A 15,858-nucleotide genomic window follows, 5' to 3' on the forward strand; every position below is an offset into this window, starting at 1 on the left:
TACTGAGTACTTCCGAGAGTCAAGCCAAGCAAGCTGATTCAGGAATCAATCTAAACTTCAAACCCAGAATGGCACAAGCTTGGCACATCTGCGCCAGCCTGAATCACTGTAAGTTAATATTCCAGCCTTTGATCAACACTAAGTTGCTTCAGACAGTGAGGATTCAACAAATGCAGGACCATCCCCATCTCTGACACTAGAAAACTAGAACTGTATATAGAAAAGTTAGACTTTATCATTTCCTTATAAGACAGCATGTAGCCAGCTTAAAAGAAATGAAAGCATCACACAGGACACCGCATACATCCATTGTTACAGAGGTCCTCTCAGAATCAGCCATGGAAGTCACTCACGTCATTCCAGTTCTGCTCTTATTGCATCATTCGATTCACCTTTATTGCTTCCAGTGAGTATCTTCATGACCCGTATTTCAACAGCAATTCACTCACTTTGCAAAAATTCACATTTACAGTGGTCACTTGCCGTAGCTTGCCATACACACATGAATTTTCTCTCACCCTATCTGTCCATTATGTGCTGAATGACAACTTTTATTCAAAAAGAAATTTGAGAAATAAAATATTACAGGCATTAATAAAACTTTGCAAAGAATGACATAATAGTCCCATAACCCTCTATTGAGTTGAAAATAAAATGATCTTCAAACTTCTTATTACTGTAATAAAAAATCAAGTACTGTAAAATAACATGTAATCTAGAGAAATTAGACTTGTGAATGAAGAAAATGCAATTTTTCTTGACAGGTAAATCTAGTTGTTGTTGTTGTAGGTTTTTTTTCCTAGTCATTAAGTCTGATAACATGTCTAACAAGGATTTACAAGAAAAAACCCACCTATTTTATTTAAAAATAAATTTAGGTGATATCCAGTAACAAGTAGAAACTAAAGTTACTTTGAAAAGGATAACCAGACTAGAAACCACCAAGTGATCCGAAGGCTTGGGAACAGTTCACATCATTTCTTAACATCACTCTGAGTCACCAGTCACGTGGAGCCGTTTCTCTCTCCCGTCGCTCTTGCTGGGCTGACCTTGGTGCGTCTGCCCAGCAGGTGGCTTTGATCGTCTCCCAGGCATGTACAAACCCAGCGGGTGAAGTTCCTTCACACAGAAAACCATCAGTGCTGCAGTAGAAAATTAGTGGCTACATTTAAGTCATTATTTGAAGCCCTCAGAGCTTCTAGAGCATCTCCTCTGGAAAATCCCATTTCCATTAGTCGTGCGACCTGGAAAAGAAGTAAAGTAACACCACTTTAAAGCTAGAGTTTTATTCACACTGTGTGCACATTAGTCAGTAATGTCAGAAATCACTTTTCCACTGATCAAAGACCTGTCTGGGACAGCGTGCTTCAAAATGCTGCCACAGAAATGATTGCTTTTCGCCACATAATTCAAAGCTGATTGCAGAAAATGCCACACCTGTGTTTTCCTGGCTGGTCCAGTTTTGAAAGAAGAGTAAAATCCAAATTATGGTACTGCACATGATAACTAGAGTCTGACCTGGGGGCTTGCTGCTCTCGACAAGATCAGGATCTCAAGAAACCAGCACTGACCAAAACATGGAATTATAGGGCAGATGAGAAAACCTATCCAGACATCCTCAGCTCTTTTCCTTGAAAAGACCTACTTCTCCAGAGGGCATTAAAAAACCTCAAAACTATTCATTCCAGCTGTTGGGGTTTTTTAAATAAACCTTAAAGCTAGTCCTAAAATACAGGCAGTACAATACTTAAATTGGTTTAGTAAAATTCTTGGAGGGCTTCTACATATACTCAAAAAAGCACTTTTTTGCAAAAATCTTTGGCAAAGCAAAAATCAATGACATCTGATGGAAGAATTACATGGAAAAGGGCACATTAAGACAGTGATTTTGTTAAATCAATAACCACTTAACCAGCCCTCTTTATAATATCATGTACTTGACACCTAACCTATGTGCTCTGTGTTAACATATACAAAGCACCACGTGCAGAAAGGCAATGTATGCATAACCAAATTTAATTTATGGTTAAATACCAATTTAAAGTGCATTTAAAATCTACAAATCTCACTTTGGTATGACTGAAAGTCATAATATAACTCCTTCACTTTTATAATTAATCTTAATTAAAAAGGTGTGAGAGGGCAGGGAATGTAACATCAACTGTGGCCACTGGCAGCATAAAGCATTCCTCATCCTGCTTCAAAGGGCCTTATGACCAGACACCATAGCTCCTGAACCACCTGGAAGTCCTGGGCTACAGGAGCTGTCAGAGAGATCCTGCTGCCCCTCCTCTGCCTGTAGTGAGCCTGCAGCAGCAGAGTGAAATTGAGCAGGAACACAGCAGAGGCTGTACACATCTCGAGAAGAATCTTCCCAGGGTGCAAGATCAATGTGCAGCACTAGCACTGAAAGTACTTTTAAAAGAAACTTGCCACCAAAAGCAGCTTTTCTTTCCTCTAAGACACCTCCAGAACTTTCACTATTTTTAGTCATCTCTGCTTTGGTGACTTACTGAGAAGTATACTGCTGCCAAGTTTGCCTGGAGGCACAGGCCCTCCTTTTCTTAATATAAATACACCATCACAACTTGTTTGAGAATGGCTACCTTGGTTGTCAGAACACCAGCCTTACAAATCAGTGCCATTTTCTCACCTTCTTGTAGGGAGAGAAATGAATTGTTACTTTTGACACTTCTGCAACAATAGTTTAAGTCCAAGCTCGATTTTGTAACCTATAACTCTTATTTTTCATCTAAGAGTGTGTTTTTTATGAGAAAAAGGGCAGGCAATGTAATAAAAGCTAACCACAGAAACGCATTTCAAAAGTAAGGTTTTTACTGCAGTTGCTGTGATTCTAACTTTAAGAAATGGTGGATGGAATTGCAATGTTTCTGTTTACAGAAATACTCATGAAGCATCACGGGGAATAGTAACAACAAAAACCTCTTTTCATCTGAGCGTATTTTAACCACAGAAACTGAATCCAGTTCCAGGGAAAAGAGATGTATAACTGTCAACAGTAACTTAAGGTGCTAAAACCCCACAAGAAATGCAGATTTTTGTACCAAAAGCATTGCAAATGCTCACAAACTTTAACGTGAAGAACAGATGAAACCCTTGCATTTCTGCCATATTAAGACAACTTGTGCTGTTATTAGTACAGTCCTGAAAAATCTAAGGTGCTTTAATGACTTTTTCTTTGTAGGGTAACCAGAGAGCCTTGCAAATGACAGCAATCAGGAGAACCCTACATCCTCAATGCATCAGAAAATGTAAATGTATACTGCTTTCATAAACCTGGGCCTAAAGGGCTTGGATAAGAATCCAGCATAAGTCAGACCAGTAACTATTTCATTCATTTCAGCCCAAAAATAAAAGTCCCCATAAGCAGAATTTCTCAATAAAACAAATAAGTAAGCCAACCTAGCAAGGAAATCTTTTGATCCCTCCCATACTGGCACTGAGTAGGCTTTCAGAACAGCCAAAACTAAGTTTCTGGCTTTTGTCTCAGAGGGTGCTTTTTGGTGGGGGGGGGGTTATTTTTATTTTGGTTTTTTGTTTGTTAGTTGGGGTTTTGATATTTTTTGGGCGGTTTTTTGTTGGGTTGGGTTTTTTTCTTTCCTTTTAGATGTAGCCCAGCAGGTTTGCATTAAAAGTGCAGTTAAAAGTTTTGAACATTTTGAACATAATATAACATTGAGTCAAAGCTAGAAATTAGATCATAGAAAAGACTTCTGTTTGGGACAAGCTCAGTTTAAATTAAAATGACAGTGGTGCTACCAAGTGTTGACTTATCTCCTTATAAAAAAGAAAAAAGGGAAAGAAACCTACTCTTGTTCAAGGGTAGCAGAGACCTTAAACTATAAAATGGCCAATACAGTTGACTGCAGGCAGGGTACAACCTGGAGAATTTGACTGTATGCAATAAATCCTGCATGCAGGAATAAGACTAGTCTTAAATTCTTAAATTTCTGAGTAAATAATCGTCACTTCTGAGAATAAAACTATCAACAAAAGTCTAGAAGTCTAAATCTATACTTGATAGAAAGGACATGAATTTCTCTGTGGCATCAGTATAAGGAATCAGTCGACCACATTATTGAGGGAAACATCCAAGTTTTAGCCTGAGTGTGTTTTGCAGTCCACTGCTGGCATAACATTTTCATTTAAAAAAAAACAAAATGACGGAATTGGAAACTTAAACTGAGGACTTCAGAGAAGATGATGTCTACATGACAAATAATGAAATCTATTTATCATTCTTCTTTCGTTGAAAACTTATTTTTATCAGATTTGAGTAGTTTCCACTACTGAAACCATCACATCTTTAAATACAAATTACAAGCAGTAACACATAAAAGCAGAAAATCCCCAGCAGCTCTGTCACTCTGGTTTGGATGGTACTGACAATACACTGTCTCTGTATTGTGACCATTACCTTATATTTTAATTTGTGCTGCTATAGAAACTGCTAGAGAAACTCTATAAACAGATGATAAAAAATTAGTAAAGTTAATTCCCAATCGTTTTTAATGCCATTTTAAAATACAAAGTGTTTACCTGCTCTTCAGAAACCTCAGTAGGTGGAGGTATGCCTTGTTCAGATGGGCGATGATCTTGATAATTCGCATTATGTCTATGACGTAAAGGAGGAAACAGTCTATTCCAGTTAATCATTCCACCCTGAAAGCAGACACCACTGTCAGTCTTTGCAAAATGAACTACAAACATTTTAAACAAAAAGATCATCCATACCACATAATATGCAAGCAGATTTTTAAGTAAAGCACTTTATTTTAAACAACAAAAACTGCTGTAGTCTCTTATGAAGCAAAAATTGGACTGGTTACTGCTTTATTAGTTAATTGAAGTAATCACGGCAAACTAAGGAAAAGTGCCAACAGAATGAGGAAAGGATGTTTCACATCCACTGGGATAGATCTGGTTTCATACAGTGCTAGGTTTCTGAGGCTGAAAGACAGCTGTCTTTACTAACACGTAAGGCACCTCTTGCCTGGCAAGAGGTGCAACAGCAGGTCTTGCAAATACTTTGCAAGATTGATGCTGGAGTTAACCAGGGAAAAAGAGTGCAAGAAATAAGTGAGGGGAAAAAGGAAAAGGGGCTTCTCAGTGAATCAGCAAAATCACATCAGGACACTTAAAACAAACCCAACCTTCAGGACAGCTGTGACTTCCATGCAAGTGACTACTCCTGTAACACCAATGTGACTTACAGACCCACCACATTTACCTAACTTCTGTGTATTAAATATTGTTGCAAACTCTGGCCATGTTCCAGTGCCAAAACATCTTGTTAGTTACATAGTAATAATGCAAATACACAGCAGTAACATAGGTACCGTGCAAATCACGGAACTGAAACTTTCTCTTAACAATCAAGCTTCAACTCCTGTAATAGTAAGACATTTGGAACATAAAGAGGAAATACTAAAGTACAAGATTTATAATTGTCCAGAATTCATGAATCCTCATTTCATTAGCTTAAACAAACATTTTTGAAGGAATTTTGTATCATACAAAGCCCATAGATACTGTGAGCAGGTAAGAGCAAACCCAATCTCTCTTTTCCATAGTTTGTTGAAACTTCTTTTGCAGTTTGTATTGTCCTTTTCCTCCACCCCTGCTCCCCTCGTTACTATGGAGAAGATACCCCTTCCTTTTCTGTATATATAGGACATGGCCTTCCTTCCTCTAGTTGCTCTATTTTAGTTCTGTAACATTGTTTCTCAGAAGGCCTTCCTCTTACAAGAGTTTTTTCTTTTCTTCTCTCACAGAGTGCTCTTCCTGCCTTTATGTACCCTTAAAGCATTAAATTCCCTCTGTTCAATCAGATCAGCAACAGCTAAATATGCTCCTAGACCACAAAAAAAAAAAAAAAAAAAAAAAAAAAAAAAAAAAAAAAAAAAAAAATTAGCATTCCTGCCCTTTCCTTTGTTTCCTTCCTTGCTCTCCAGAGGAGACCCGACCAGCCCAGACACCACAGGGGGCAGTACAATTGCACACTTAAAAAAGCATTTGAAGAATCATGAGATTTGAAACACCAGCTTGAGAAATGTTCTAGTCCCTTCTATACTAGAGTACATTTTTCCCTGTCAAGATGTGAAATAGCCAGAAGCCATCACCCGTTTTCAAGACATAGATTCCACTGTTAATGAATTTGAATTTAAAAAATTATGTGTCTACATTTCCCATACTGTATAAAACATTTGCTTAACATTCATGAGGTTTTGATCAAAGGATTCTGTGTAAGTCTCATGTTAGTCAAACAGTATAGCGTAGTAAAAAGGAGAACTGGTTTGGAGAGTAAGCCTAAGGAGAAAGAAGGATCTCAGATCTTCTACTGACACCACTGCACTACCTTGCAGTCTTGGGAAATCACATCATGTACTTCCCCACCTATAATTTCCTGTAACTCAGAATTATGTTGAGTTTTAATTAACAAACTTTGAATTTTTCACAGTCTACTAAGCTCTAGAGTTCAGCAAGAACACTGCACTAACATTGCTTTACCTGTTTTTATTACTTAGAGATGACAAGCAGGAGAAAGTAATGCTGCCGCAAGTCATTCACATTGAATGGGTAAAAATACTAACAGGACTATGACAAATTCCTTTGAAGCACTGTAAGTCATACAGAATAATGAATATCAAATATAAAATCTACAATAAACATGAATTTACCTTTATTCCAGTGTGTCTGAAGACTGAAATAAATGCACCTTTCCAGCAGTGCCCTGAGTTTCAATACTGAGCTGCCTATTCCAGTTTGGTTTTCCACCCTCCCCGTCCTGTGCTCTGTCACCTAACACTACAGACAGACTTGTCTACATTTCCTTGCCTTAACCTTACAATACAGTTTGCATTAACATACACAGAATTCATTATTTTCAATAAGAACTGCAGCTTCCTTACAAATATAACTATCTAGTTTTGAAGGTTTACTGCAGCAGGAACTATGGGACTGGTAATGTGATCAGTCTCATAAAGGTAAGGAAAAACTGGGGAGTGCAGCTAACATCTTAAATCCACAGAAGATGGAGATCAAGGCTATGGATTTACAGTATGGATGGTGACTGTGCAAAGACCTTCAGACAACCTTAACTATCACAGCAGAAATACATGAAGATCTGTTTTAAATTGAGCCAAATCAAGCACCAAATAATGTCTTAACATTAAGTAAATATTGCAAATTCCAGTTATAAAAATGCACAGAAGGAAATTTCCAGACCAATATTCCTTCTTGCCTCACAGAAATTAGTTTGCAGACCTCCTCTTCATAATTTCTGTACTGCAGTGGTTTTACGCTATGCTACTACACTTGCCTGTGAGAAATCAGAAAGATTTCACAGAAGATATCCAATCTGATTAATTTATGTAAGTGATGCTTCTAAACCATCTGAGAGTCCCTCCTGGGGAATCAGCAAACCATATCTAAGCATTTCACATTATACTTGACTCTCAGCATCAGCACCCAACAGCACAGAGGAGCTCACACCAATCTGCTCACTCTCCACAGGCGCCTTGCCTCAGATAACAGAGCTCTCTGGAGTGGTCCAAAACAAAAAGCAATGGGGATGCTCAAAGGTCCACTATGTAAGCTCCTTTCCTGAGCAGCACTTTCAGTGACAAGTGTGTGCCAGTCAAATCCATTTAGTGAAATCCACGCAGTTCTTCTGTGATTCTGGTTTGCAGTTTGTTATAAAAAGAATTAAGTTTAACACTACATGGTTTGGGGGCTGGGACTTAACATGACCTGGGACAAAGTAAGGAGGATGCATTAAACCTCTTACATCCAGAGCCAGATTTCACAACTGACAGACTTGGGATATCTTGCACTGAGATTATCTCAGGCAACATTTTTTTGGTCCTGATCTTTGGTGATGGGGAGCAGCCAGTGCAGGTGTACTGCTAGAGAATGAGAAACACTGAAAAATTCTAGACTATGATTCACAAAAATACTGTGCACAACTGGGGGCCCAGCCCTTACCTCTGTTCGCAACTTCGTCTTCAAAATGTCATCAGGAAAAAGACTTGACAAAAGCACTGCTTCTTTAATTATTTGACTAGAAGGGTGACAAGACAAACCTAAGAAAGGCCTATAAGCCTTTCTTTCTCCTTTAATCCTATGCTGTAATTTTTTAACTGCAGAAAAATTCTGAAGTTTCCTTTGGTTTAGCAGCGCAGACTGGGTGAATCAGTTGATTTTAAGTTCTTTGTTACTGCCTGATAGGAAACAAACATACCAAGGAAATAATTTTACTGGTCTCTCATAAATCCCTACTGGAAGTGGATTAGGAGAACACTGGTGATGTTGGAACTTCCGTTACAGGAAGACAACAAACTCGTCACAAGTTTAGGTGACCAAAGAATGAGATTTAAGAATGGACTGGACTAAAGGAATGGGAAAATAGCAGCTCTTCATTACAGAAAAGGTTTTAAGGAAATGCCATATTGATGATTTCATCTTGGATAGCTGCCAAGGCTTTACATACAGAAGCTGTGCCTTTCTAGGTCACATCCTTGATGGGTTGGTTTTTTTTTTTTTTAATTTGGGTTGTTATTTTTTTTCTTTTAATGGTGCCTGGGACAATTCTGTTTACAAGAAAGAAGTATCCTCCTTTCCTACAGAATAAGGAAGAAATATCTAGAGCTAGCAAATGTCTTTGATTGTACAGCATGCTAAACCCCTAGTTGTTGCCATTTCTTTTCACATAATCTCCTCCCTCTCTGTTTTGAAAAACAGCTCAGCCTATTTCCCACGTACACACCTGCCATGGCATATTTTGCAAAAGCACTTCTTATCCAAAGTTTGACAAATAAAAGTGTTGTATTACGGACAATTAACAAACATCCAGTTATGTAGCTTTCAGATATGTACATATTTTCATTAGACTAATTTCAAAAGAAATGAAAGAAAATGCTTTATAAAAATCCTCTTGAAAGTGATGCATGTGGTTAAGATATTTTGATAATGTTATCTCCTGTAGATGGTTAATGCCAACTTGTCATCTGCACAAACAGGAAGCACCTCCTGATATATGTCCTGTTCACCTTTGACACAACAACCGCAGCGAAAGAAAAGAAGAAGGAAATTGCTTTGCATCTCACCTTTGTGAAGAAAGTAACATTTGTGAAATATTCCATTCTGTATAGAAGCCTTTACTTGATAAAGACATAAATATTGTCTTACTTTTTTTCATATAAAGCTTCATTAAAAAATATACTGGAAACAAGAAACATTGACTTGCTTTTCTGGTATAGATTTTTCAACAATGTATTGACTCCAAAGTTCACATACTGATGATACAAACAAAACAAAAAAAAAAGCATACCCTTGGATGACGTATCTGCTGCTCTAAACATTGCATAAGAGATTAAAATGGTGAAATTTCCAGTACACTTACTCAAAGTCAAGCCTGCCTCTTTTTGTGAGGATAAAACTCTTCTGTTTTTTGGTTGTTTGGGAAGAATTTGTTTTGTCTTGTTTTCCTCTTACTTTAATAACTTTCCTCTTTTGAAAAGGGGTAGAAACATAACAGTATTAGTGTTCTAAGCATTGTTCCTAATGATGGAAAGAATTTTTCACCAAGTAAAACACTCCAGCAATTTCTAATGATATTCTAATTTCTCTGGAAATTTATCCTACAGACAAGTCTATTCAGCCAAAAGGCTCTGTCTCCAGCTCTTATTTTCTGCATCCTGAACTTTGATGCCTGCATTGTCCCTGAGGAGCTCACGTGTCACAGAAGTTCAGAAATCCACATGTGGTCTTTTCTGAAGCTTGATTAGCTATTTCCTTTGAAATCTAGAAGGAACACCTTAATCTGGCTCCTGAAGCTGCCTGAGAGACAATGGAACAGATTTCAGCACTGGCATGACACTGGGGGTGTCCAGTGTTCCAAATGCTGAAGGCAGGTCCACCAGCATGAACATGGAGTCTGTACTTGAGGAAATAACTTCAGCTCTGTTTTAGACATTTTGCACAAAACAGTCAGTTCTAATTCTTATCACATGGCTCTTTGGATGTGGACTAGTGACACTGAACTGGTATTAAAGCATGATGATTAGACAGATAATTCTTCACTCACCTCCTGTGCAAAAAACCTTTTCAAAGAGTAATAAGGAATAAGGAGAGAATGAAACCAAAGTGAGACATCAGAATTTTAAAATTGTTTTGATTTCACAAGCTGAAATAACAAACTCTGGGCACAGAGGAAACTCAAACCCAAATTCTTCAAAATACTACATAAACACATACCTGACTATATAAAAGGCTAGTCTGTGATGACATAGGGAAAGAAACAGATCAGCGTCCCATTTTGGGATGTAAAGGTTCCAGTTGTCTTGGGCTGCAAATAGGAGTAGCTTCCATTTGTTGACATCTCAAAGTCAATATACAAGGTGTCATATGCAACACTTTGCACCTACAGTGCCTCTTAAGGTATCTGTCCTGATTTCAGCTGGGATAGAGTTAATTTCTTCTCAGTAGTTGGTAGTGCTGTGTTTTGGATTCAGTATAATGTTGGTAACACACTGACGTTTTGGGGTTTGCTAAGCTGTATGTATCTTAAGTCAAGGACTATTTTTTGTGTGTCTCATGCTCTGCCAGTGAGGACACAAACAAAAAAAAGCTGGAAGGTTGCATAGCTGGGACAGGTGACCTGAACTGAACAAAAGGACATTCCACACCATAGCACACCATGCCCAATATCTAAACTGTGGGAGTTAACCAAAAGGCCAGTTCAGGTTAGGGAATGGGGTCTGGCCTCTGTCAGCTGGTGGTGAGCAACTGTATTGTGCATCACTTGTTTGCTTTGTATTTCTTTTTTTTATTATTACTATTATTATTATTATTACTATTACTATTGTTACTACTACTACTACTACTATCTTTTACTTCTTTTCAATTATTACACTGTTCTTATCTCAGCCTAGTTTTGATTCTCCTCACCACTCCACCAGGGTGGCAGGGGGAGGTGAGAGTGGCTGTTTGGTGCTTAGTTGCTGGCTGGGCTTAAGCCACCACAGCAGCACATTAAGGAACAAGGCTTGCAGTTGTTACGTGCGAGTATCAGAGTTCAAACCAGAAAACCTGAATGTTAAGTAGGACCACATACTATCTGAACCACAGGCTTCTTTTTTACTACATACTACAGAAAATGGCACTCTAGAAGAGAAATGGTCTGTCAAGACTCTCTGAGTGCGCATTGCAAGGACAACAGAAGCAGCCCTGGTATCCAATAATCGACTGCCCCCAAAACAGATGCCTTATTTGCCCCGTGTCTATTAGAAATGAAGGGACAGGTACACCTAAAAAACCCCTGCCTTATTTAATTCACAACAGTGAATTAAATACTCTGGAAATGCCTGGGGAAGTTTGTATGCCATGAGCTTTTTGATAAGAAATTGCCTCAAGTTAAATTGCCAGAGGAAGGCAATATAGACCAGTCTCATAGGAGAATAAACATACTCTATTCCTCAAACAATTTATTTGCTTTGAGATAAAACAGTGTTTTGCTCTTGAAAGTTGTCCAACCACTGCTTCTCTAGGGAAGCTGATTACAAATATTAATCCAAATTCATAGGCTATAGCTCAAAAGTTGAGTCAGAAAGAAAGATAATTTCGTAATTCCAGTCCAAGAGAAAAAAGGATTGTTTAATATATGAGCAGGGTGCTACCAATGAGTAGGAGATAAAGTCAATCTTGTGATTGAGACAGCTGGCTGTTAATGAGACACGCTCAGCTTATTCTACTTGTACTAGTGTCTGTTAGCTCTACTGTCTGTCAGCTCATGGAATTGCCAACTTCCATAAAAAAGACAGAAACCTGAAGTTTCTGTGGTAGTCTGTAGAGGAAATACTCATAAATTGTTCATTACCTGCATCAGGACTCTGGAAATTCAACGTTTTTAATTTCACACCTAGAATCCATGAAAAAACTTATACAGCAAAATAATCCAGAATGTCTAAATAGCAGTGGGTTATCAGTTGCTGCAAATACATTATTAACATGAAACAGTTAAAAACCAGAGTTTGGGCATGCCAGCATCAGTAGCATATGCAGTTTTTACACCAAATGAACATGTGAAATAAATCCAAGTTTATTTTCAACACAAAGAAAACAGTATTAAACAATTACAGAGAATAATCAAGGCTTGAAAATGTCAGAAGAGTGCAAAAAAAGCAAAGGATGAGTTCAAGACACAGGTCTGAAGGAAAATATTGTTTTCTCTATAAAAATGGAAGCTGTCTGTTATTTCAAAATATGTCAACATGTGTACATTGGCATGCAGAGGAAAGGAAGAGTGATGGAATACTGAGTCTAAATTTAGCCACAGTGATTATTGCTGCAGCATACAAGCTTCATTCATGGGCTGAAAAGAATCTGTAAATCACTCACTGGTTAATACAATTCTTTACAAATATGATGTCAAATCCTGTGCACACACATCCCATGAGTCTGGGCACAAAAGCTTTTTTATCCTATTGGTATCCTATGTATCATTGTCTTTGGGGTTTATGGAAGTGTTGCTAAAGGCAGCTTCTATTCAAATGTGTCAGAAAACCCCAAAGAAGCCTTAGGTAACACAGACTGATTGGAATGGAAATGTAATTAGAGAAAAAGACTGTGTGACACTCAGTTGAAAGTCTCACTCATTTATTCAGGTAAGCCAGTCTGGTAGTTTCCTTCCTGACAATGATACATACATTTGTGGAACAAAATGGAATAGCTGCTTCCATCCAAAGTCCTGGCTGTGAGAGCAAGGGTTTTCATGGACTTGGCAATGTATAAAGGTTGCAGAAGGTCTTAATGGTTCAAAATATCTGTTTGAAGGACTTCTTGTTGGTACTCAAACTTGTGAAGTTATTCAAGAAGACTTCATTGAAGTGCCACCTCATTGAAGTGCCAGTAGGAGAGCTAAAGAATATGCCTGGGTCTGGTTCTTCACTTTGAGAAAGAAGAAGTGAACTGTCTGGGAGCATATTCACTGGGGGACTTTTTTTCTACCATCATGAATGAGGATAACATTCCTGAGGAAGAATTCTTGAGCCAGGAAAATCTTTGCTCCACTAATCTATTATTTTTCCAAGGTCAGGAGTTTATTGCTTAGATATAACCAGAAGGTAAATTACCAATCTAGTCTCACAGTCCTTAGTTGATAAAAGATGAAACTTGCAAATTGCTCAGGATATGAGGCTCCCCATAACAATGAAGACACTAAATATGCCTACCCACAGAACATGTCTCCAGTGTCCCAGGAGAAAGACATCTAATGAATGAACAATTAGAGGAAGTCCCTTTGTTATAGGAGACAAGTCTTTGCAAGCAGCACAATCTCCTATATGATGAAGATGAGATATACATATGAGATACCATGTGGTGTGAATCTAAGGAGAGTCTGGCCTCAGTGAAAATTAACGGCAGCTGGAAGAGAAGAACAAAAAGACAGGAAGGAAAAGACAACATAAGCTTAAAGTGGACTGAAGGGTAGAAAGAGAGCTAGTGAAATGAAGATTTTCATATGTGGCTGTAGGTTTGCTGCAGTCTGGAGCAACCTGGTGAAGCTCTTCCCTGACCCAAGACACTTAAGAGAAGCCAAGAAGAAGGCAATATGTCTTTAATATGCTCAGCAAAAATGCTCTGGGGATAAAAACCCCATTTTTTCAAGATGAAGGGACTGACGTTGATACACCATCCATCCCAAATGGGCACAGGTAGAAGTGCTCAAAGAAGTTGTATTTAGTGCCAACAGAAGGCACTTCCACCACCTTCCACATAACCATCTGTAGTGACATCAGTGTAGCCAATACCACCTAGGCATGGAATCTTCCCTATCTATTCGCAATTTGGGTATCTGCCAGCCTCCCCCCAAGATTCTCAATGGGAAGTGAAAGTCAAGTTGACTCCTTGATACCCACAGTGGTGCACAGATGCAGCAGTTGCTTCCCTTTTCCCATCAGGGTTTTATTTGGGTTACAGAAAGATAAACTTTAGAAAAATGCTGGGAAATGAAAGAGACCTAGAAATAGAAACATCAGGAGAGGAAGACCAAAATTTTTATCAATATTACAGTGTCAAAAGGATATAATAGCAAATGATTACTGGTGGTAAGACATGGCAGGAGAGAACTTCCCCCAAAGTGAAGAAGCATTTTGTATAGGAGCAAATACAAAGTATAGGAAACAATAGAGGTGAAGGTAAAGAGGTGACAAAAATGTGGGAGGAAAATGGCATAGTGGGGAATGAAAATGTGACAGTGTGAAGATCAGATAATGGGAAAAAAAGAAAAACAGGACAAACTACAAAGTAGGACAGACAAAAGAGTGTGAAAGAAAAGAACTAAGAAAGTGAAGTTTTAAAAGCAGTAACAAAATGGCAAGTTAGTATTTTTTTTAGAGAATGAATACATATGGCACACATTTTATTCCACTGCCTTTAAAGGTGAATGTAGGTGATGCTAAGTAATTCATTTGGGACAAGATCATAATTTCTCAGCAATATCCACAGGAGAAAACAAAGAACACAGTAAGATCTAGAAAGTTTTCTAGATGAACACTATTACGTGTTTAAGGGCTGTATCCACAGCAACTAGAAACCAACACAAAAACCAGTCACCATCTAACCACACTCCCCTGAGAAACTATCAATGTAACAGTTTCTAGCAACATATTCAGACACAGTGCCACTGAGTATTTGAGAGCTGAAATGAGGTACATCAAGTAATGAACTTGGTGGGTTTATTTTCAAATTCTACCACACATACAATCTACCCATCGAAGTCACTGGTGTTTGACAACCCAGCACCCACACATGCAGTTCCATGCTTAAGGTTCCTCCAGACCAGAACATTTCAGCTAGAAAAAGACTGGGAAAGGTAAAGCTCAAAGAATTGACAGCAAAGAAATTCTGGGGTGATTGTTCCTTGCTTTTTGTTTTTTTGTAGAAAGTATCCAAAATGAACGCTGCTTTAGATAAAAAGCCTTAGTGAACAGCAGGAAAAAAAAATTATTTACATATCAGTATCATAGAGGTATGCTATAAACAACTTCTGAGAAAGGCTTTTCCCCCAGTTTTTCCCCCCTTTTGGTTTATTTATTTATTTTTTTTTAAATTTTAACTTTTTTATGTTGGTTTGCATAACCTGTCAGGCTCATGTTCTTCAGAATTTCTTGCGAAGACTCAAAGAATAAACTTACTACAAAAAGCATCTATTTAAGAGAGGGGCATCCCTTATGAGAGTTTGCCAACATTGCACAGACAATGGAGCCCCATTAAAAGCACTGATCTTCTCCTTCCATAATGCTACCAACATCCAGGGAAACTGCATTTTCTCATTTCTCAAACAGAGAACTGAAGAGTAAAGGAGTGGGAGGAATGACCACAGCACCTTCTCAAGAGGCAGCTGAACAAAATCGTTGCACTATGGCATATAGAGGAAAGTTAAAGTTCACTTCCCTCACCAAGCAAAGTGGAAAGTGTGAGAGAAAATGTTAATTTATCTCACCTATGGCACACTATGTACAGACAGCATATTGGGACTTCAGAAATCCACACATTTACCCAGAATATAATTCAAAGCCCTATCTGATGACTGACGTACTTCACAACTTTTATTATTTCAATTCCACAAAAAAAACTGTCTAAGAAACTGATCTGTACTCTTTATCAGCTTTACTCCCACCAGGTAAAATTATCATCTAAATTCGTTTCATCTGTAGCATGATCTGTTCCACTCCACTGTCTTCAAATTACACCTTGCCAAATCTCTAAAGGCAAAAGAATTGCCCAAGTATAGCAATCCAGAAAATGGTTTTCAACTTTTCAAATATTATTTTG

The 15,858-nt window shown here is 38.1% G+C and overlaps 1 protein-coding gene across 3 annotated transcripts in view; it reads right to left on the bottom strand.

Annotated features, from left to right (window-relative positions):
• Positions 1 to 371: 371 nt before the first annotated feature.
• The window catches only part of UBAC2 (UBA domain containing 2), an 89,356-nt gene continuing 73,869 nt past the window's right edge, over positions 372 to 15,858 (bottom strand). For all 3 annotated transcript variants that reach the window (XM_069007975.1, XM_069007967.1, XM_069007985.1), the window contains exons 8-9: positions 4,561 to 4,683; positions 372 to 1,244 (exon numbers count right to left, since the gene is read on the bottom strand). In XM_069007975.1, coding sequence (XP_068864076.1) covers positions 1,137 to 1,244; positions 4,561 to 4,683 — 231 coding nt within the window. In that variant the 3' untranslated portion in view covers positions 372 to 1,136. The remainder of the gene's footprint in view (positions 1,245 to 4,560; positions 4,684 to 15,858) is intronic.

Source organism: Aphelocoma coerulescens, chromosome 1 (assembly GCF_041296385.1).
Source record: "Aphelocoma coerulescens isolate FSJ_1873_10779 chromosome 1, UR_Acoe_1.0, whole genome shotgun sequence".
NCBI classification, from domain to species: Eukaryota; Metazoa; Chordata; class Aves; order Passeriformes; family Corvidae; genus Aphelocoma; species Aphelocoma coerulescens.